The sequence below is a fragment of the Lycorma delicatula genome, chromosome 6, assembly GCF_047948215.1.
Source record: "Lycorma delicatula isolate Av1 chromosome 6, ASM4794821v1, whole genome shotgun sequence".
NCBI lineage: Eukaryota > Metazoa > Arthropoda > Insecta > Hemiptera > Fulgoridae > Lycorma > Lycorma delicatula.
This window is the reverse complement of record NC_134460.1, coordinates 116863105-116884368: the sequence shown is the minus strand read 5'-3', so window position 1 is coordinate 116884368 and position 21264 is coordinate 116863105. Positions and strand designations below refer to the sequence as shown.

General features: G+C 30.2%; 1 protein-coding gene and 1 long non-coding RNA gene across 8 annotated transcripts in view; one reads left to right on the top strand and one right to left on the bottom strand.

The window, feature by feature from the left end:
• Window positions 1–16158, top strand: part of LOC142326146 (uncharacterized) — a 101139-nt gene extending 84981 nt beyond the window's left edge. For 2 of the 7 annotated variants that reach the window (XR_012756706.1, XR_012756709.1), the window contains 2 exons: window positions 1128–1271; window positions 15970–16158. This is a non-coding gene — a long non-coding RNA (uncharacterized LOC142326146). Of the gene's footprint in view, window positions 1–1127; window positions 1272–2306; window positions 2520–15503; window positions 15874–15969 lie in introns of those variants that run through there. The other 5 variants (XR_012756710.1, XR_012756707.1, XR_012756708.1 and 2 more) reach the window with 5 other exon arrangements.
• ry (xanthine dehydrogenase rosy) overlaps window positions 1–21264 on the bottom strand; it is a 99664-nt gene that overhangs the window by 9018 nt on the left and 69382 nt on the right. Inside the window, exons 21-25 of the mRNA XM_075368360.1 lie at window positions 20289–20434; window positions 16289–16466; window positions 10530–10658; window positions 8514–8641; window positions 3427–3541 (exon numbers count right to left, since the gene is read on the bottom strand). Coding sequence (XP_075224475.1) covers window positions 3427–3541; window positions 8514–8641; window positions 10530–10658; window positions 16289–16466; window positions 20289–20434 — 696 coding nt within the window. The remainder of the gene's footprint in view (window positions 1–3426; window positions 3542–8513; window positions 8642–10529; window positions 10659–16288; window positions 16467–20288; window positions 20435–21264) is intronic.

The following is a 21264-nucleotide window of genomic DNA, read 5'->3' as shown; positions in this document are numbered from 1 at the left end:
ATTAACTCATTCAGGATCCATCTTGGACTTGTTTTGTTGTACTTGAGCTTGTTACTGATAATGTTATGAACTGTGCCAACACCTACTGCAACTGTTTTTCCTATACGTTCAACTGCAGTACATCAGTCTTCACGAATAATGACATCAATGCAGGTTTAAAGCAAAGGAGTTGACACTTCAACTGGCCGGCTAGGATGTTGCTCATCAGTCACTGAGGTTCAACCATTTTTGAACCGTTCTACCCACTTATAAAAATTTCCACAATTTTTGCCAGTTTTTTACCTTCAGAAAGCAAAAAACAGATCAGTGAATGTTGTTCAACTAATGTGGAAACTTCAAGCGGACACACCATCGTTAAATGCAATATTGAGGTCATAAACAAAACTATTTTTATTCATCAGCTGTTCTCAGCTCATCCCTCATCCCAGTGATACCAACTTCTAAAGTCATGAAAGTACAAAACTCCTCCTATAAACTGTTTCATTTCTACATCAATTTGTCTCTTTAATTACTGAATGTCTCCCTGTATATATACATATCGTGATACAAGCATTTCAATTTTTCCTAAATATTGTTGGTTTTCAGTAGAAATCTGAATGTTGAGGAGTATATTTAAACTTTCATTGTTAATGCACCACTCAAAAATTTGAAAAAAAATAGTATATTCATAAACCCTTTTGAAAGATATAGTATCAAAGAAATTTTAATTATTTGGACAGCAGAACACACTGGAATTTTAAAAATATATAATGACATATTCTCACAAATGAATAATAAAAGATAAAATAAATTATTAAATAAGATAATAAAATTAATTTTATTGTTAATATTGTAATTAGCCGTCCTTGGTTTGTCACCACTATAAAGTCACTCATATATATCAATAAATCTACAACTAATATGTGAGAGTCAGGATAAAGTGTTTAAATTATTATTTTTTCCCCATTTGAAGTAATTTTAATTATAAGTGAAAAATGAAGAAAAAATTTTTCAGCAAACCTATTTAAAGTAATATTTATAAAAGTTAGGTCAATGTGAGAATGAATTAAAGTATGCTGTAGTGTACTTAATAAATCTGTAACAAAATAAGTAACAAAGAATTTATTCCTTGTTCTGTTTACATGTAGATAACATTGTGTATGTACCAATTATTCTGGGAAAGTTACAAAATTGTGCTTTCTGTTTGAAGACAACCAAACATTTGATAAATGGTCTCAGTTTTGATAAATACTACCAGAAATGATTTATTATGAAACAAAATGAGTCATATGGTAAGGAAAACAAATATGAAATTTTTATGTTTAGTATATTTTATGTAGATTTGATTTCTCTTTTTTTCTGAAATGAGTTTGCTTATTTTTTCAGCTTGCTTTCTTGTCAAAAAATTAGTTTTTCTTTTTACTTCATATATATTTTACTATCATACATATTTGAAATTAATTATTTTTTTAAATAACAAGAAATGTATTATTTATACATACAGGAAAAACATACGACATATGAAAGACTAAAAAATACAACTCTCACATCATATAACTATTAATATTGATTACTTTGAATGATTTGAATCCATTTTAATGTGATCTAACTGGTTGTTTTTTTGTTTTTTATTATATATATATATATATATATACATATTGTATTTTTTTTTTTTTTATATAATCAAAAACCAACTTGAACAACCCAAGTACAGAATTACAAAGTAAATGAAATGACACTTATCTTGTTTTTTTCTTTTCTTTATTCCAATAGCACTTTTGCGGGACCCCACATCATGTTGTATATAAATTATACAAAATTACATATCAAACATAACAATTTTGTTTTATTAGAATAGAAATTAAGAGATTAAAATACTAAAATTATTAAAATTACTATCATATATACAAAACATGAGGTCAATTAAATAAAATAACTACATATATTTAAATATGATGTCAATTAAGAATTAAAAATTAAAATTGAATTTAAAAATAAAATAATTAGAAAATTTGTATCATGTAACCTGGCCAGCCAATGTTACATTATTGAGTGGATTTGAAATTATATATATACATTCTGATTATATCTATTTTTATTTAAAAACGTGCTGCCAGAGATAAAAAACCAGGTAAGTGTCATTTCATTTACTTTGTAATTCTGTACTTGGAATGTTCAAGTTGGTTTTTGGTAAAATATATATATATATATTGGTACAGAGGAATATGGGTCTTATAGTAAGTACTGACTTTAGAAAATATATATATATTTTTTTTTTGAAGTTCGTTCTATGCAAACATTAAAAGATTTGTTATTCATAACTTCAGATAAAAAATTAGAGAAGACAAAAAGTGTTAAACAGATATATGACTCCTGATGTACATATGCAGTTTTTACAATGTCCTCAGTACTGCAGTTTCATCAACACACTGTTGACAGCCAACAACAAGGAGGTTAAAATGCTTGCTTTCTATTGAGAAAGCAAATTAACTCATTGGAGTTAATTTTAAAAACAGTTCATTCTTATAAATGAAACTAAAATTATATACTTTAAGATACACTTAAATAAAATTCCATTACTTGAACCTTGTTCCTTCTTTCTTTGCTGTTTAGCCTCCGGTAACTACCGTTCAGATAATACTTCAGAGGATGAATGAGGATGATATGTACGAGTGTAAATGAAGTGTAGTCTTGTACATTCTTGTACCTTGTTCCTGTGCAAAGATAACTTTCATACCATCACAAAATTACCATATCAGTGAAAGTATACCACCATTATAATATCTGAAAAACTTTTTAAATAAATATTTCCTACCAATTACTTATTGCCTAAATTTAAAGTTTGACAATCAAAACACATCATTTTCTGAAGTCATGTAAGTAAAATTTTAATGATTTTGTTTTTGGCAGCTGTATTTTGTAAAGAAAGGAATGACTTATCAAAAGAATGTGAAAAAAAAACAGATGTGAAGTGCACTTTTAAAAATCTTCCTATTCAAATTCTATGGGTGAAACTTTTCAAGATTATATTGAAGAACTCATAAATAGAGACTTAGGAATTACATATGTCAACAAGAGATTTTATTAGTGAAGACTTAAAAAAGCTACAAAATGATGGCAGCGAGATTTGTCAGATCATGGAATAATTTAAAAAGTGTTGATTTATTAATGCCCCACATATCTGTACTTAAAGGAACTGAAATTTATGGAAAAGCAGCTCATAACAAAACTTTTGCAGTTAGTATGCTTCTTTCCATCTTATTTTAAAAAAGTATGATTAAATATTATACACAAACCAATACTGTATTTGTGATAATAAGGTTATTGAAATACTGATCACCATTATTAAAAAGTAAACATAATTTTAGTATATGTGGAGAAGCTAAATATTTTTTACTTTAAATTATAGTAAAGAAAAATATCTCATGAAAAAATATATGAACCAACCTGATGATCACCTGTCAAACAATCAATTTCAACTTCTGAACAAGCTGCTCCATAAGTGAAATAATTAAAAGCTACCCCACTGTTTGTTCCAAAGTTATAACCAATTTCTGGAGTCCTGTTTAAACAAAGTTTACAAGTAAATTTACAGAACTAAGTTATTGTATATTAAGTAATTAATGTATTATTATATATTATAGTATTATTGTATATTAAGTAATATATATAAAATTATTAGTAGTACAGCTTAATTTCTTTTAAAATTCTGATGATAGCTTTGATAAGTATATTTATGAATTATTTAAAATCAGATAATCATATATTGATATTGCTAAGAAGTTAAATTTGAAGTTGAATTTGAACTGTTAATTTATGAGTAACAGTTCAAATTTATATCCCAAATAAATACATAGTTATACTCGTATAAATTATTATAGCGGAAATATCTTCAGCTTATTTTTCTATGTAGCAGAAACATTATGTCTATGAAAAAATTGGTATGTAAATAAAATTGAAGTAAACCTTGTGAAATTCCGGCAGGAAAGGAAAGCAAGCTGCAAAATTAGAAAAAGTATAAGAGGATTTTGAGATGGGACTTTTAGACAATATAAAAAGAAGAGCTTCAAAAGAATAACATTAAAGAATATTACAAATAATTTAAGCAAAGTTGACAAAATACACATCCCAAGTTTTTTCTTTTGCAGGGAGACTGGTGAACTAGTGACCAATGGTAAGGAAAATTGCAAAATTTTGGAAAAATATTTTTCAGGACTAATCCAATTGGGAAGAAACAAAGGATAGAATCCCAGAAATGTTACCAGAACAACAAAACGCAGATTCTATCACCACATCTGGGAGAAATCAAGCAAATTATTAAAGATTTAAAAAGTAACAAAGCTTGTGGAAAAGATTCCATCATGGCTGAAATGTGGAACAATGCAGGTAGATGAAAATACTGTTCAAACACTTGAACAAAATCATCATGGAAATATGGAAGAAGAAGGAATTGCCAGAAGAATGGAAGGTCACTTTAATTCATTCATTTAATAAAAAATCTGATGTGGACATCACATGACTTCCTTGTACGCCTATTAAATTACATATAAACATTTTTTGTTTACTTCATTTAAACTTATTTCATTTGGAAGTGAGATACTATCCTCCAATTTTTTAATAAAGTAGACAGTTACACAATGCTGAAATATTAGTTTTTATTAACATCAAATATTTATACAATCATTAATTCAACAATCTTACATGAAATATTAGGATAGAGTAAAAGTCCCTTTATTACTTGTATTACTAGATCAGTATTATTCGTATGTTTGTGAGTTGTTGATTAACAAAAGTTTCAGATTTCTGGTGTGTTGAATAAACAAAAGTTAATAATAATTAAACTATTCTGTTTAGTGAACTAATGTATACTGGTTACAAATGTTAATTTTGACCTTACCGTGTAAAAAATTCAGTTTTTATTATTGGAGTATTTGATGATAAATTAAAAATGAAAAAGAAACAATCATACAGGAAAAATAAAAATAAGATGAAAAAATCTAAAAAAAAAATGACAAGAAGATGAATATGAAGAGGAAGAAGATGTTAAAAACAAGGGAAGAATAAAAAAATTAAGAGATGATAAATATAGAGGAAGAAAATTTTAAAAACAAAGAAAGAATAAAAAAAGAGAAAATGTTGCAAACAAAGAAAGAATAAAAAGATTTTGAGAAGATGATAAAAGTAAAGAAAGAGAAAATTAGAAAACTACAAAATGTGTACAAAAATTAAAATCAGAAGAATTATACCAAACCAAAGATTGATTAAATGTTTGGCAACAAAAAACAAATAAACGAAATGATGATCAACTCCGACTTAGGGAGAATATTGTCCAACAATATCAGAAGAATAATGAACTAAAAGACAAAATTTTTTGCAATTTATTAAAGATCGGGCACATATACCTCAGTGTATACATTGTTCTTGTGAGGTTCTATTTTTCAGTCACTCTATAGTTAATTTTAATTTAGATAAAATTAAACAGCAATTCCAGAATTTAATTAAACCAAATTTTTATTAAATAAAATTAAACTAGAAAATCAAAAAATAATATGATTCTAAATTATAATTTTCAATTAATATTAAATAATCAGAAGTTTCACCAAATTTATTACATATACAATTATGAAATGCCTATTAAATTACATTTACACATTTTTAAAGTACATAAAATTTTATTTCACTAATAACTTCTGACATTTTTTTCATATTTTTTTTATTATTATTGAATTATTATTTATTGTAAACATTTTTTTACAGGGTTTATAATTATTAATAAATCAATATATTTAAATTAAAAAGAAAGGTTAAAAAAATAAATTAAAAAAAGTTAAAAAAAGAAAAGGAGATAAAGTACGATTCGAACCGATGTGCCTTCCCTTGCAAGATCCAAATATTTCATTAATTAACATTTTTTTAGCTATAACTCTGGAACCAATGAAAATAAGTACCACTTGTGATATCATTTAAAAGCTCTCAATGAGGGCTTATTACAGTTAAGAAAAAGCCCAAAATCCAACTTTTTGGGGATTTTGGGCTTTTTTGGACACTTATGGTTCAATCAATTGCAATCAAAAGAGGAGGTACACAACTAAATGTTACAAAAGTCCTAAATTCAAAATTTCAACATCCTACAACTAATTGTTTTTGAGTTATGCGAGATACATAGATTCAACACACCGAAAATAGTCAAAATGGATTCAGAGATCATAAAGATGGATATTTCTGTTGAAATTTGACAACTGAAATTTTTTGCAATCACAATACTTCCTTTACTTCATACAAGGTATTAGAAAGAGAACAAGAAGGATGTCAGTAACTATTGTAGAAGTTACTGTTATGTACATGATCTTCTTGAAAGCATTGCTCATCAGCTAGAAAATAAATGGACTCATACATAGAAGAATATCAAAGAGGGTTTAGGAAAAGTAGATCTTGTGTCAAACAAATATTTAACCTGAAAGGGTAATTAGAAAATAAAATGTTGCAGTTAAAAATATAGTGATCATCTTTGTGGATTTTATGAAGGCATATGATTCCATTGATAGAAAATCATTATTCAATACACAAAGAATTTGGTGCAGATGTAAAAACAAAACTTGTAAGCGCAACCCTAGTGGAAACAATATAAAAAATTAAGTTCAAAAGAGAAATTTCACAGCCATTCAGCATTCAGTCAGGTATAAGGCAAGGAGATGATGGACTACCTCCATTTCATGTAGTTTGGAAAGGTTATTACGGAATGGAGGAAAATCTTGAGGTAAAGATAATTACAAAGGTTAGATTAGGATATGCTAAAGGAAATCTAAACTCAGATTATACAGCTTTTTCAGACAACCTTGCAATCCTAATAGAGGACATAAAAATGGTGGATGAACTATTGAACATCTTGATGGAGACAGCGGAAAAAACAGGTATAAGGATATCAATTGATAAAACTGAACACATGACCAACATTAGGCATTCACCAAATTATTTAGTAACAAACCTTGGAAGAATTTTGTATAAGGAGAATTCAAAATCTTCATAGTACAACCACATGGATTAGATAGAGAGGCAAATAAGGCTGGAATAAATAAACTGCTTATGCCTTTACAAAAAATGTATATAATAAAAAGAAGATTCAATGGAAAGATTTGACATTATAACACAGTAGTTAGGTCTGCAGTATTATTATTATTATTATTTTTATTATTATTATTATTATTAGTATTATTATTTTTGTTTTTTAACACAAATTTAGAAATATGAGAAATGAATAGCTGACATAAAATTAAATATATTAGAAAAATATTACATACATAAATATAGACACAATTTCAGTTTGATAAACAATCAGAGAGTGTTTGAGAGAAACGGTCTTATAAAAACTGCAATAAATTTCACTGGATATGCTTGGATACCCAGTGTAATGCAACACAAAAGGTGGCAGATCAATGAAAGGAGTGCAAGAGAAATTTCATGCAGAGTTCAACAGTGATCCACCCACCAAGTCATCCATACATGGGCTCATAAAGAAGTCAGCAAATTTAATCCGTGCTTGATAAGAAGCATCAATAACCACCTGTGAAAAGGATAGAGCTGCAGAAGAAAGATATTTGACAACCAACAATATGCCAGCACATCCTAAAGGACCTGAACCTGAAGCCATTCAAGATAATGGCTTTACAAGAGTTAAAGCCTACAAATCATGGTAAATGTGTACAGTACTGCACACAGCAACTGCAGGAAATTGAAAATGTTTACTCAATCCAAACCTCTACATCACGACAGACAAGGCATGGGTCCATCTCAGTGGCTACGTTAATTCACAAAATCGGTCTGTTGAAACCCAAGACAAATATTCAAGCCACCACTGCATGATGTAAAGATTGCAGTGGTGCCTGTGTTGGGCACAAGAATCATTAGACCAATTTTCTTCAGAGACACAGTGAACTCAGCGCATTACACTGCTGACATCTTCTAGCCCTTCGTAGAGCAACTGACATCAGTGAACAATGTTTCACATACTACCAGCAGGACAGTACGACAGCACATGCTTCCTTGGAAGCAGTGCACTCAGTTTTCACACCTGAGGACAGTCTTGAAGGTTCTGTGGCCTCCACGGTCACCAGTTGTGATATTTATTTATGGGGAAACTTGAAGGAAAAAGTTTAATAATTTACAAACTCTTGACGCACTGCAACAAAGTATATGCAACACCATCACCAACATCCAACAGGATGAGTTACAGCAAGTCGCACTGAACGTGTTTCATTGAGCCAAACTGTGCCTGGACTATGGCAGTAAAAATTTCCAGTAATTCTCTACTGGAATTTTGTGTGGAGATGGAGGAACACACGTTTTTTGTCTTTCATTTACATGTATAATATCACCTTACAGTTCATGTGTTCTTCATTTGCTTTGGGTTCGGTTTATCTTTAGCCACCCCGTACATATATGTGTGTGTGTATATATATTTATATAATGTAAATAATATACATCATGCATGTGCTGCTACTTTGGAAATAATCAATGTAAAAATTTGCAGTACTTACTTATAAAATCCAGCAGCAGATAGACAAACTCTATCAAAAAATGCTTTTTTTACCCAATCTTTCCAAGTACCCTTCGGATTTGCTTCTTTATATGGCTTTAATCTTTCAAATAATGTATTACAAGCATTCTGAAAATTAATAAAAAATGTTGATAGAAGTAGAGACTAGTTGACAAAATGCTAACTACTCTATTTCTTTAGCTTAAAATAGGCCAGTGTTTGAGATTTTGAGATTACATAACCATTCATGGCAGATGCTCAAGAGGGAGAGTAAGTATAAACTGCTGCAAAAAGCTTAAAAATGTTAGTAAAATTTGTTTATTTTAACTGAGTTACAAACGCTATAATTAACCTAGTCAATCATAGATAAAAGTCAAACCAAATTTAGCAGAATCACATGGTCTGACATCAATATATTCATGTTAAACCAAATGTTGCCACTAATTTTGATTTGACAAATTTTCAAAGTGTATTATTAGTTTTTTGAGTACAAATATTTTTGAACACAATTTTTTGCAAACTAAATATTTAAAATATTTGTTTACAGTTTGTTTTAATGAAGAATTTCAGATAATCTATTTTTATTAGTTATGTGTAACTGATATTAATAAAAAGAAATCACTTGAACTAGACAATATACAAAATATTTCTATTTATATGAATTAACTTTTTTTATTAAAATTAAAACATTTTTTTATTAAAATGAAAAAATTATTTTAAAAATTACAGGACACTAGTGACTAAATTATTAACTAAACTTACACATTCAAAAAAAAAAGAATCCCTTTCGGCACGCCGGAAGTAGATTTCATCGTTGCTACGTAGGTGATAAAAAATATTTCCACCTTAAAGTTAAAAAAAAACTTAAAATTTACTCAATACAGCAATGGTTGCATGTGAAAAAATGTCACATGTTTAGCATATAACAAACTCCATCTTCTTACAATAACAGCAATATTTTGGTCATCCCTTGCCATTAGGGTTGGTCATATCAAAAACTGTTTCAGACAAAAGTTTTAGGTAACGTTTAGAGGACTAATGACCACTTTAAACCGATTCGATATTGTGCCTATTAAGGGAGGTATGATTCTTTTTGTCTTTGAAACTCCATTTTTTCACCCCCTGGGCCAATGATTGGTGATATCAAAAAACTTAGATAAGTTTTAGGCCCTTATCCAAAGAATAGTAGGAACTTTAATTGAATTCAATATTTTACTTAAGATAAAAGATACAATAATATTTTGTTTTTTTGAAAAAGCCCTCCCCATGGTCCAATTTTGCCCAATAAAAAAATTGACTGAGATTATGGGTCGTTACATTTTATGTAACAATTTGAAAGAGATTGGTACAAAATTACAGCAGTTATCAGGCCCACAAAAAAGTGAGTGAAATATATATATATATATATATATGTAATTGTATATATAAACTTGTGAACTGATGGTGATTTTGGATCTGGGGGATGTGAAATGTGAAGATATATCAAAACTTTCCGCAAGTTGAATCATGGTACCCATTATAATAGGTAGCTTTCTTATGAAATCTACCTAAAAAGTCTTATTTTTTCCCTAAAATTATTTTATGTGAAATAAACTTAGCTATTCTTCCTTTCTGAATTAATCCTTTCACTGATGTCAAAACTGTGCACTAGCTTTTGTCTAATCTGCCAATCAGAATGACTCTTCATTCCGTTCACTATACTTCTCTCATTATTAAACATACTTCATTTTATTTCACTTTTGCACAATACTGAGATTACAAGTTTCTAAGTTATATCTTTTTTTGTCATAAGGATCAATGCTTCATTAGGAAAATTAAATATTACAAGACTGCTTGTTTGTTTACACCTTCATTTGCTTCATTTTCTTTTCAAATGGAATCTACATTTTGTGACATCATAATATTTTTGTTAGTTTTCCAATTTTTAAATTAATATTATTTATTTCTCATGATTTAAAACAAATTATAAAATTATTAATTTTTAAAACAAATTTAACAATAATTTTAAAAAACTTACCAAAACAGCCATTCCATTAATATCTGATCCACTACTGGCAGCAGTAGCAGAAGTGTTAGGGACTTTATCAGTTGCAGTTTCTGATATATGAATAAGATCAACTGGTATGCCTAGTGTTCTGCTTGCTACCTGTTAAAAAAAAAAAAAAAAAAACATATTCACCAATTATAATGAATTTCTAACATCTATTAAATGTTATATTACTTTTTATATGAAATATTAATACTATTGACTCAAACTGTAAAAACGGGAATTTGATCTTAATCTTTGTTTCATCATGATGATTAAAAAACTGCAATTCCACTTAATATTTTCTCTTTTGCTCATATGTAACAATGCAAGGGTATAAAAAGCATAATTTCTAGCAAAGACTTTGCTACTTTTCTCCTCTTTATTATCTATAATATTAGGTGTAAGAAAATAGATTATCACTGAGATGATTTCTAGACTAATTAACAAGTCTGGTGAATTGCAACAAATGGGTTATGATTTAAAACAGGTTATCAGTCTTGAGAAAAAACTTAATACAAATGATTGACAAATTCTTTATTAGAGGTAACAGTAATTAACTTACAATTACTAAAAATTTTTCATTTTTTATTATCTTTTGTGACCACATAGGAGGATCACTTTAGTCCAGGGGTGGCCAACCTTTTCAGTAGGCAGGCCAAATTTCAAAAATAATATTTCCTGATGGGCCACGTACCTAATTTTTTTTTCTTTTTTGTTAATTAAAGCAAACAAGCAAATGTGCTACAGCCTTGACCACATCATCGCTTCCCAGCAGGTGTGACCGTGGTCAAATGCATGCCTGATCTAACGTAAAAGAAAACAAGTAGGTGGTATTTTTTAAGAAAATAAAACGTAACTGAGAATCAAACATATTTATTAGACAATTTAAAAATATTTATAAGCGAGATGTCTGACTTTGTTTTGCAGAACTACGTGCATCAAAATTGATCTTGGTTGATGTCACTACACACAAATTGTTTTCCAAATGAACATCAGTAATTTGTGTTCTCACTTGTGATATGATGTGCTCCATGCGACTACAAAGCTGTTCACACACATAAAAATTTCCAAATAGCGAAACAATCGACAGAGCATGTTTGTAAAACTTAGGATATTTGTCCTTGTCGAATTACCCCTTTTATAGAACTCTTCCAAACCAACTTGATGGAATTTCTTCTTTAACTGTGTATCACAACACATTTCACAATGTTCCAGTTGTAATCTTCCTGGTAATAAATTCACATCTACCATGAATGGCGTTGCAAATGGACAGAAAAGCACAAGATGTTTTTTAATATCCTGAAATCGGTCTTCAAATTCAAGGTTTAAGTCAGATATCAAAGTAGCGTATTTATCCGCCACCTCCTGTGTGATGTCTGGTTGCAATTGGCAATGTAGGAAAGCGACTAAAGTGTTTTGTCCTCAACTGTTGTTCCAAAGGCCAAGTTTTATTTGAAATGCAGAAATATGGCAATATATCTTATTAATTAATTGATGTTTCCCTTGTAAACGAGTATTAACGTTGTTTAGGTGGCATCCAGAAATGCAAATTCTCAAACCCACTCTTTATCTTCAAACTCCGGGATTCTTTTTTACTTACAAAGAATAATTGTATTTCTTGCTGCAAATCAAACACTCTTTTTAAGATTTTGACATGGGTCAGCCATCTTACTTCTGCATAAAATGTAACGTCATCATAATCTGTGTCCAAAGACTTTAGAAATTCTTGGAAATGACAGTGATTCAACCCGTTCGACTTAATGAAGATCACTATTTTGGGAACCACTTTCATGATATGGTCCATTTTAAGGGACTTGGGACATAAATTCTCCTGGTTAATGCAACAAAAATTTAACACTGAAGTATTACCGACTTTGGAGGCCTCATTTTCAATCAATTTTATTAAATCTTCGTATTTCCCAACCATTGCTGGAGCACCATCTGTTGTTAAGCCCGATAAGTTGTTAAGTTGTAACGAAAAGCAATTCAATGTTGATGTAACTACCTGTAACAAATTTCATGACTTAGTAGTGTCCTTAAGTGGATACAGTGCCACTAATTCTTCTGTCTTTTTAAAATGAACACCAACACCCCTGATCAAAATTATCAATTGGGCAGTATCTGCCATATATATGCTTTCATCCAATGCTAGAGCATAAAATATAAACTCGGATGCTCGACTTTTCAAATTATCTTCAATATGTTTTCCAATATCATCCACATGCCTATTAAATTCTGACGAGACAGACTTATTTTTGAGAAATACTTCCTCTTTTTTTGACATAGAATTTTAATGATGATCTCAAAACATTTCTTAACCACTTTACTATTTGAATATGGCTTCAATATTTTGCTAGTATCATGGCTACTACCTAACTAGCTTTTACATAGCATGTTTACTCTGAACCCGCTCTAGTAAATATCTTTTGTTGCGTAGAAATTTTTTTTAAAAGTCATTTACTTGATCTTGTCGAAATTGCCCTTTGTAATTATCTGTTGAGACACAGCTCCTGACAATTCAATCAGCTCTGTACGATTCACTTGGCTCCATCCACACTATATAAGCTGGCTCCGCACTACATTCTGGCAGCCTCAATACGTCACTTGAAGACTCACTTTATCTTATTACAACTCATCATTCATCACTGATATATTTGTGAATTACATAAACAAAAACTATAATAAATACAATTTTTATTCATAATTAATTCAAGGTTTTTTATTTAAATAATTGAACCAGCACATAATTAACTACATGAATAATTCAACCAACCAATGTACTTAACCAAGGCAGCAGTTATTCAACATTTATCAGACTTATTTGCATATTTAGTATCGTAGTACCATTTGAAGTTTTATACTCTTTCAAAACAGAAACAGATTCATTGCATATCAAGCATATGGGCTTTTGTTTTAATTTCCACAAAAAATAGTTTATAGTCCACCTGTCTTCAAAACGTCTTAATTCTTCAGTGATTCTTCTCTTCTTTGGTTCATCTTTACTAGTTGATGCCATGGTAGGTCTTCGCTTTTTAACTGAAAAATAAAATAAAACACCATGGGTAGTACTACAGAAAGACTGTATTTTGTACTAACTTATACCATTACACACCGAACCACAGAACATACATATCAGAAGTTGAAGTCCCATATTAAATTTTATCAACATCTAGCGTCAGACAAAAAACTAAGTAACCTTGGAAAAACTAAGTAACTAAAAACTAAGTAAAAAACTAAGTAACTAAAACTAAGTAACTAAAAACTTGGAAAAACTAAGTAAACCTTGGATATTTCAAATAGCTAAAACCTATGAATTTTCCTGAAAATGCAGGATATTTCAAATTTTTCTTAACTATAATTTTAAAATATACGATACGAATGACTCATGATGTAATGTTCTTTTAGTGGTACGTACAATAAAAGTTAACATTTATTATGTTCATTTGATCCAGCTCTGCGGGCTGCAACATGACTCCCAGCAGGTCGCACGTGGCCTGCGGGCCTTGTGTTGGCCACCCCTGCTTTAGTCAGTCCATTATTCAAGTCTCTTTGATGGGATTGTTTGGGCTTTGCGGTCCTCCCAGTACTTTTTCATACAATCTGATCTTTGTGCCCTTTCTAGTGTTGAAATTGATTGTGTTGTGAGTTTTTTCTTGAGTGTGAAGTGAGTGTTTTTGCTCTTGATTTTCTTGTTTAATTTTATCTTATCTGTGGCATCTTCTGATGTAAATTTCCTTCAGATCCTTTCTTATTTCTTTGTTCCATCTTCATCCAGTCTTGGTGTTTTACAAGTCGAGTTTGTATTGTACTAGCTGTTTCAGGAGTCTTAAATCCTGTATCTTCATGATTTGTCTGAAGAATCCTAGTCTCCTCTTACGCATGGAGGTTCCTCCTCAGTGAGGGGTTCTAAATCTTTGTACACGACTTTGTTGGGTACAATCCACCATTGCCTGTCTTTTTAGTACTTTTTATGATGCAGATTCTTCCAATTCTTTTTTCACTTTTCTGAGTCTGTCTGATTGTTCATTAAGGTGGAAGAGTGTTTCTGCTACATAAGTGGCTTCTGGTTTTATAACTGTGTTGTGCCTTATTTTAACTTTAATCGATAAGCATTTTTTATTGTAAATGTACAAGGTTATTTTTTGAACTTTAGCTAGATAATTTCTTCTTATTGGGGTTGAGGTTTTTCATTTAGGTTGTTTGTTATTATCTCTCCACGATATTTAACTTGGGTTACTATTTTGATTTTATTACAATTTATGTTTCCTTCTTTAATTCGTGTTGGTTTTTGGGGCTAATATCTGTCTTTTCGAATGATATTTTGAGGCCAATTTTATTTGCAATGTTTTGAATTTGTAATATCTGTGGTTTAATTTCGTCGATGTCATTTGCTAGCAGTGCCAAGTTGTCGGCAAAACCACAACAGTTTGTTTTGATTTTTTGACCTTTACTTTTGAGAGGTATTTTTGAACCATTCCTAATTACAATTTCTAGAGCGCAGTTGAATAATAGCTGTGAGAGACCATCATCTTGGCATAGTCCTGCTTTGATCTCAAAATGATTCTGAGAGCTCATCTCTGAATTTTACCTTCGACTTAGTATTTGTGAGGGTTAGTTATATCATGTTTATTAATTTGGTATGTAGTCCGAGGTGTTTTAGAATTTTTAGCATGGATTCTCTGTGGATACAGTCATAAGCTATCTCAAACTCTACAAATTTTATCACCACATCTCTATTTCTTTTCCTGCTGCAATCCATTACTAGTTTGAGACTGTGGTGTGTCAAACCTCATAAATAAAAAATAAAGCTAACATTGTAACTTATATTTAATTGTATTAGATTTAATATAAGTAACGTTTTTTGACATTGTAACTTGTATGTAATTATGTGACATTGTATTAGTGTTAAGATGTTGACGTTCTCGCACATGCGAGCTGTAACATAATAAACTTTGTTGGAAGGGGAAGGTAATTATATTTTTTCTCCGGCCGACTAGTAAGCGTGTGGAAAGGGCACTGACACTCTCACTCACGACTCGGAAGGAGACGGACTAGCACTCGCACTCTGGACTTGGAGGGACTAGCACTCTCACTCTGGACTTGGAAGAAGCAGGATCCAGCCTGGGATGCTGTGAGGCGAACAATGCAGAGGAGAGTCGAATGCGTATAAAGATGACTACCTTTCATGATGTAGCGAGCATCCGGCTGGCATCAAAGGGTGAATCCCAACATAAAAATTACAATTTCTAAGGCAAATTAGGTCAATAAAAATTAACTTTATTCAAACATTTAAATTTCTTAGCGTATTTCAGTTCATTTAAAAAGATCCTTCAAAAAACCAAACAAAATCAGAATTTTAGTAATAATTTTGCAAAACATTTTCATTTTTCATTTTTTTTGTGTCGTTCTTGGCACATCATCGGAGCAGGGCGAAGCGAGAACGGCGCAAGACTCATGATTTGGTCTGGAGAGCTCCACCTGGGTCTGAAATCTCTCTAGTATTCTCCTAGTTCTTTCTCAAGTTGTGAACCGATCTTGTTGAAGATGATTTTTGAAAGAGTTTTTTGTTGTGTATTTTTTCATAATGTTGTGTAATTTTCATGTAATGAATTTGTGTAATTTTTAATTTTAATAACAAATGTAAAATTATTTTCTTTTAAAAAAAAATCAACTCATTTCCCCTCAAAAAATTAATTCAACTTAGAACCATAAAACAAATAATGAAACATTTAAAAAATTTGATTTACTTGTAACATTTTTGTATGTAATCCTTGACCCATCTCAGTACCACCATGTGATATTAATACTGATCCATCCATATATATAAGAACTAATGCTCCACCTTGATTTAAGAATAAAGTGGTAAATGCAATACCAAATTTTGTTGGTACAACTGCTATCCCTCTCTTTCGCCATCTGTTAATTCTGAAAAGAAGTATTGTATACTTTATATTTCACAATGATAGCAATGTGTTTTTTTCAAATATATTTTCTTTATAATTATTTTTAAACAATATACTATTGCCAACATCACGTGAGATTCTTATAATTTGATAGTAAATACTATATCAAATTTAAAACATTCAATTTGTATGGCCAAGTGGTATGATAACTTGCTATCATCAAGATATAGTTAATGCTTATATTAAGCAGATACAGTAAAGTAGGAATAAGCTACAGGTCAGAGAAATGAAATTTCCCAAAAGAACAATAAAAGGAAAACAGAAGAGAATTCATGAAATAAGATCAACATTTGGAGAAAGCAATAAAGAGATCTAAATTTGTTGTTTCTATTTGTTATTTGGGGGGGGGGGGGTTTCCTTGTAACCTTCAGTGTTGCTTCTTCTTTTCCTTATTTTACTGTTGTTTTGTGTACGCACTTTTCTATTTCACTGTTTTTTTTTTTTTAAATCAGTAACTGTTTTAGTTACAGCTTTCTTTTTTTTGGCATTTGATGATAATAAAATTTCTCATTAAAAATTAAATAATTTTAATATAAATAAATCTAAACAAAAATTTTAAAAATTGATAATGACAAAGAATAATTAAAGCCTTCAAAATATTCTTTTATCCACCCGTAAAGTTTTTAAATTTTATAACTCTATGCAAAAATATTTGAATAACTAAACAAAAGCCTGCACAACTTTCTTTAGCATAACTTATAAAATGAGTTAAGATTAATTTTTATATAGCCTAAAATTTAATTCAAGTTCTTTCCACTTCTAATCTTTGATTTTAAATATATGTCATGAAATGTTTTATTTCCTTAATGCTTTAACAGAATTTCCAGTAAGCAAGAGTATGATGTAATATTGCATAATTTTTGTTTTGTTTTTGTTCATTTACATTAGATTAATAAAAAAATAGATAAACTACATAGATCTCCTAAAAAGACAATTAGCAATGTCTGTAAATAGATCTGATTATATTTCTTATGTGTTATTTTCATTTATTACATTTTTTCTGTTTTACATCAAACATTTTACATACAGAAAAAACATACTCCTAAAAATTTAATCAATGATACTATTACACAAGGGATATCTCTAAAGTAAAGACTGCTGGGAAATTTCTCTCCTTAAGGTTGGTGAACCTGTGTCATTCATGCCTACACTAGTAATGTACAAACTGCATTGTTGTCTGTAAATTGTAGTTTTGTAGTATCTTTGATTACGTGTGAGCTATTATGTTATAAAATTAATAGAAAAATCAATGTTGCTGCCGACTGTAAAATATGTGGTCATACATTTTTTAAACCATCAAAATGTTAAGCTGGCTGAAATTCATAGGCAGTTGGTTGCTATGAACAGTGATAATGTAATGAGTGAACGAAACAATTGAGAATGATGTGAAAGGTTTAGAAGTAACAGAATTAATGTGCTACACAGAAAAAGGTGACGAGTCCTTAATTCGATTGTTACTAGCGATGAAACACGGATTTTGAATTACACACCAGAGAGAAAACGGCAGTCAAGTGAATGGCGTGATCCTCAATCACCAACCAGACCAACAAAGGTCAAATCACAGCCATTTGGATGCAAACTGATGGCCACACTCTTCTGGAGTCGGTTTGGCATACTGCTGATTGATTTCATGCCATGTGGAACGACCATTAATACAGAAGCCTACTGCAAAACTCTACGTAAGTTACAGTGCGCTATTCAAATTCAGTGACATGGGCGGCTGACTGACAGCATCGTCCTGCTGCACGATAATACACGTTTACATGTTGTGGGTCTGACATGTGATTTACTAAGAACAATTGGATGGGAAATTTACTACCACCCACCAAATAGTCCAGACTTAGCTCCTTTTTTTTGTTTGGGAAATTGAAAGAAATTTTGAGTGGTAAAAAATTTGCAGGTGACAAACTTAAAACTGCTGCTAATTACTAGCTAAACGGTCTGCAGCAGAAAAATATGACGAGGGTATTGAAGCTGGTGTATCACTATGATAATGTCTTAATTCATGTGGTGATTAAATAGAGAAGTAATATAAGATATGTAATTTAACAAAAATAAAACATATTTACAAAGTTTTCAGAATAAATTTTTTTACAATGAAACAGCCTTTACTTTAGAGATAATCTCTAGTATAAACGAGTATTAAAAAAAATAAATATACATCAGCATATTTATTTGCCAAACATCTAGATCTATTCCCAGCGCAGGTCTACTATAAGCAATCAATATCCTATAATTTTTACCAAACAAAATTATATTTCAAAAAGAAAGTTGAAGTAAACTTTAAATAAATATAAATTTCTTGACGAAACAAATAGGCTACCTAAATATATAAAACCCATTGATGTAAATGAGTAACCAATCATTTATATATTAATTAATACAAGGTCTGTTCAGAAATTAATTGAACTTTATTTTCTTGATCTTAATTATTATTAATTTTACAGATTATTTATTGGTCCTTGTCCTCTTCAAAGTACTCCCTTCCCCTATTCACACACCTACTCCAGTGGAGTTTCCACTTCTCAAAGCAATCCTGGACAGCTTCATTTGAAATGGCCATTAAGGTCCATGATGAATTTGCTTTATTGTCATCAATAATCTCAAAACAGCATATTTTCATCACTGATTTTAATTTTGGAAATAAGATAAAATCACAAAGAGCCAGGTCTGGCAAGAGGGAGGCTGTGGGAAGGCAGTCATCTAATTTTTTTGCACAAAACTGACAAATTGACAAAGCTGAATGTGCGGGCACATTGTTGTGGTGAAGAAACCATGAGGTCTCACCACAACTCTGGTTTCCTTTTGTGGACTTTTTCACTTAACATAATATAAAACGCCTTGATAGTATGCATGGTTCACTGTTTCACCTTGAGACAAGCATTCAAAATGCACAATTCCATTAAAATAAAAAAAAAAACAGAGAGCATCACCACTTTGACATTGAATCAAGACTGATGTGCTTTCTTGGGGTGTGGAGATCCTTTGCCAATCCATTTTAATGATTGAACCCAGCTTTCATCTTCCAATATGATACCTTGCATAAATGTTTCATCATCATTGGCTTGTTCAAGAAGTTGCCAACAAATGTCCACTTGATGATCTTTCTGATGTTCTGTCATAAAACGAGAAACAAATTTTGCTGCAACTTGATGCATGTTCAATTTTTCAGTCAAAATGTCATGTCATGATCCAAATGAGATGCTAACCTCTTCTGCAAGTTTTTTGACAGTCATTCAGTGATTTGCATGCACCAGATCATTGACTTTCTGAATGTGAGTATCATCAGTTGAAGTTCCTGGTTGAGTGTCATCTTCAATTGGCTGACGACTACTTTTAAATCATGAAAACCATTTTATAACATTGGATACGACCTAGAGCATCATCTTTGTATGCTTGTTTTAAAAGTTGAAATGTTTCTGTGAACATTTTCTCCAGTTTCACGCAAAAGTTTACGTTGTATTGTTGCTCCTAAAAATCATACATTACAAAAATCACTATTAATACTTAAATGTGTTGCACTCAAATAACAATAACACGAAAGCCAAACAAGATATCAGCAATCCAAGAACCAAGTGGTTACAGAGGAGGTTATGCGAAACACAATGCTGCCAACCACACATCACTAAATATCTTCATTGGTGTGTAATTAAAAATGTTCAGTTATTTTCTGAACAGACCTCATATAATGTAAACCTTTACAAATTAATAAATTAATTTTCTTATACAACAATAATTCAATACTTTTATAACAAATATCTAAACAGTACAATATTATAAATACTTATTAAACTCTTCGATTTCTTTTCGACGAATATTAAAATTTGAATCTTGAAGACACTCTCTTAAGCACCGTTCAATTGTACAGTATGTTAACCTTTGATTGAATGGTGTAATATTTCCTTCTTTATATAAATTTAATTCCATTAACTGAAAAAAGAAAAAAATAACAAAAAAACATTACCAAATTGTACAATTTAACAACAGTAACAAATTGAGATTAAATTGTAACTACTTTTTTTTCAATTAACAAGGATCAAATTAGATTTAGGAGACAAGAAAAAAGCATTTTCAATTAACAAAGATTATTCTTAACAAGGAGTAAAGGCCAGAAAATGGTTAATTTGTATTTATTCAAATCATTCATTGAATGGAGATTCAATGAACTTCCTGTGTTCAGACTACACATTAAAAAAAATATTGTTGAAGTTTTTCAAATAATCTATTTTTTAATTTCAACAGATCTTTCCAATTTCTGCACTTCAGTTTTTATTTCCCAACATCATTCATCATTACCATCATCACCAATTTGACCATTATATTAAAAATTACTATATTTAATAGTTTATATTCCTCTTGAAATCCATGAATTACATTGAATTAATGTTCTAAAATTCCTTGATGCAATGTATTTTCACAAACTTTGTAAAATATGTCCATATCAGTTCCTCCTCCTATTTTATACTAGGAGGAGTTCCTTCCTTCTATTTTATATCAATGATTTCCTTAATTACCTGTTCTTTTTTCTAGTAAATTGTTTGGAATATGATGTTTCCTTGATCTTAATGTAATCAAAAAAAGGAAAGAAAAGGCATGAGGAAAGGTAACGTAACGAAATACATAGAGTAAGCAATGATACTTTTTCTATCAGCTAGTTTTTTTTTTAACACAAAGATCTACAATTTTTTTCTTCAGATCAATGAATTACATGCATTGAATGCCTATTGTAATTTACTTGAAGGAGAAAACCTAACACCAAT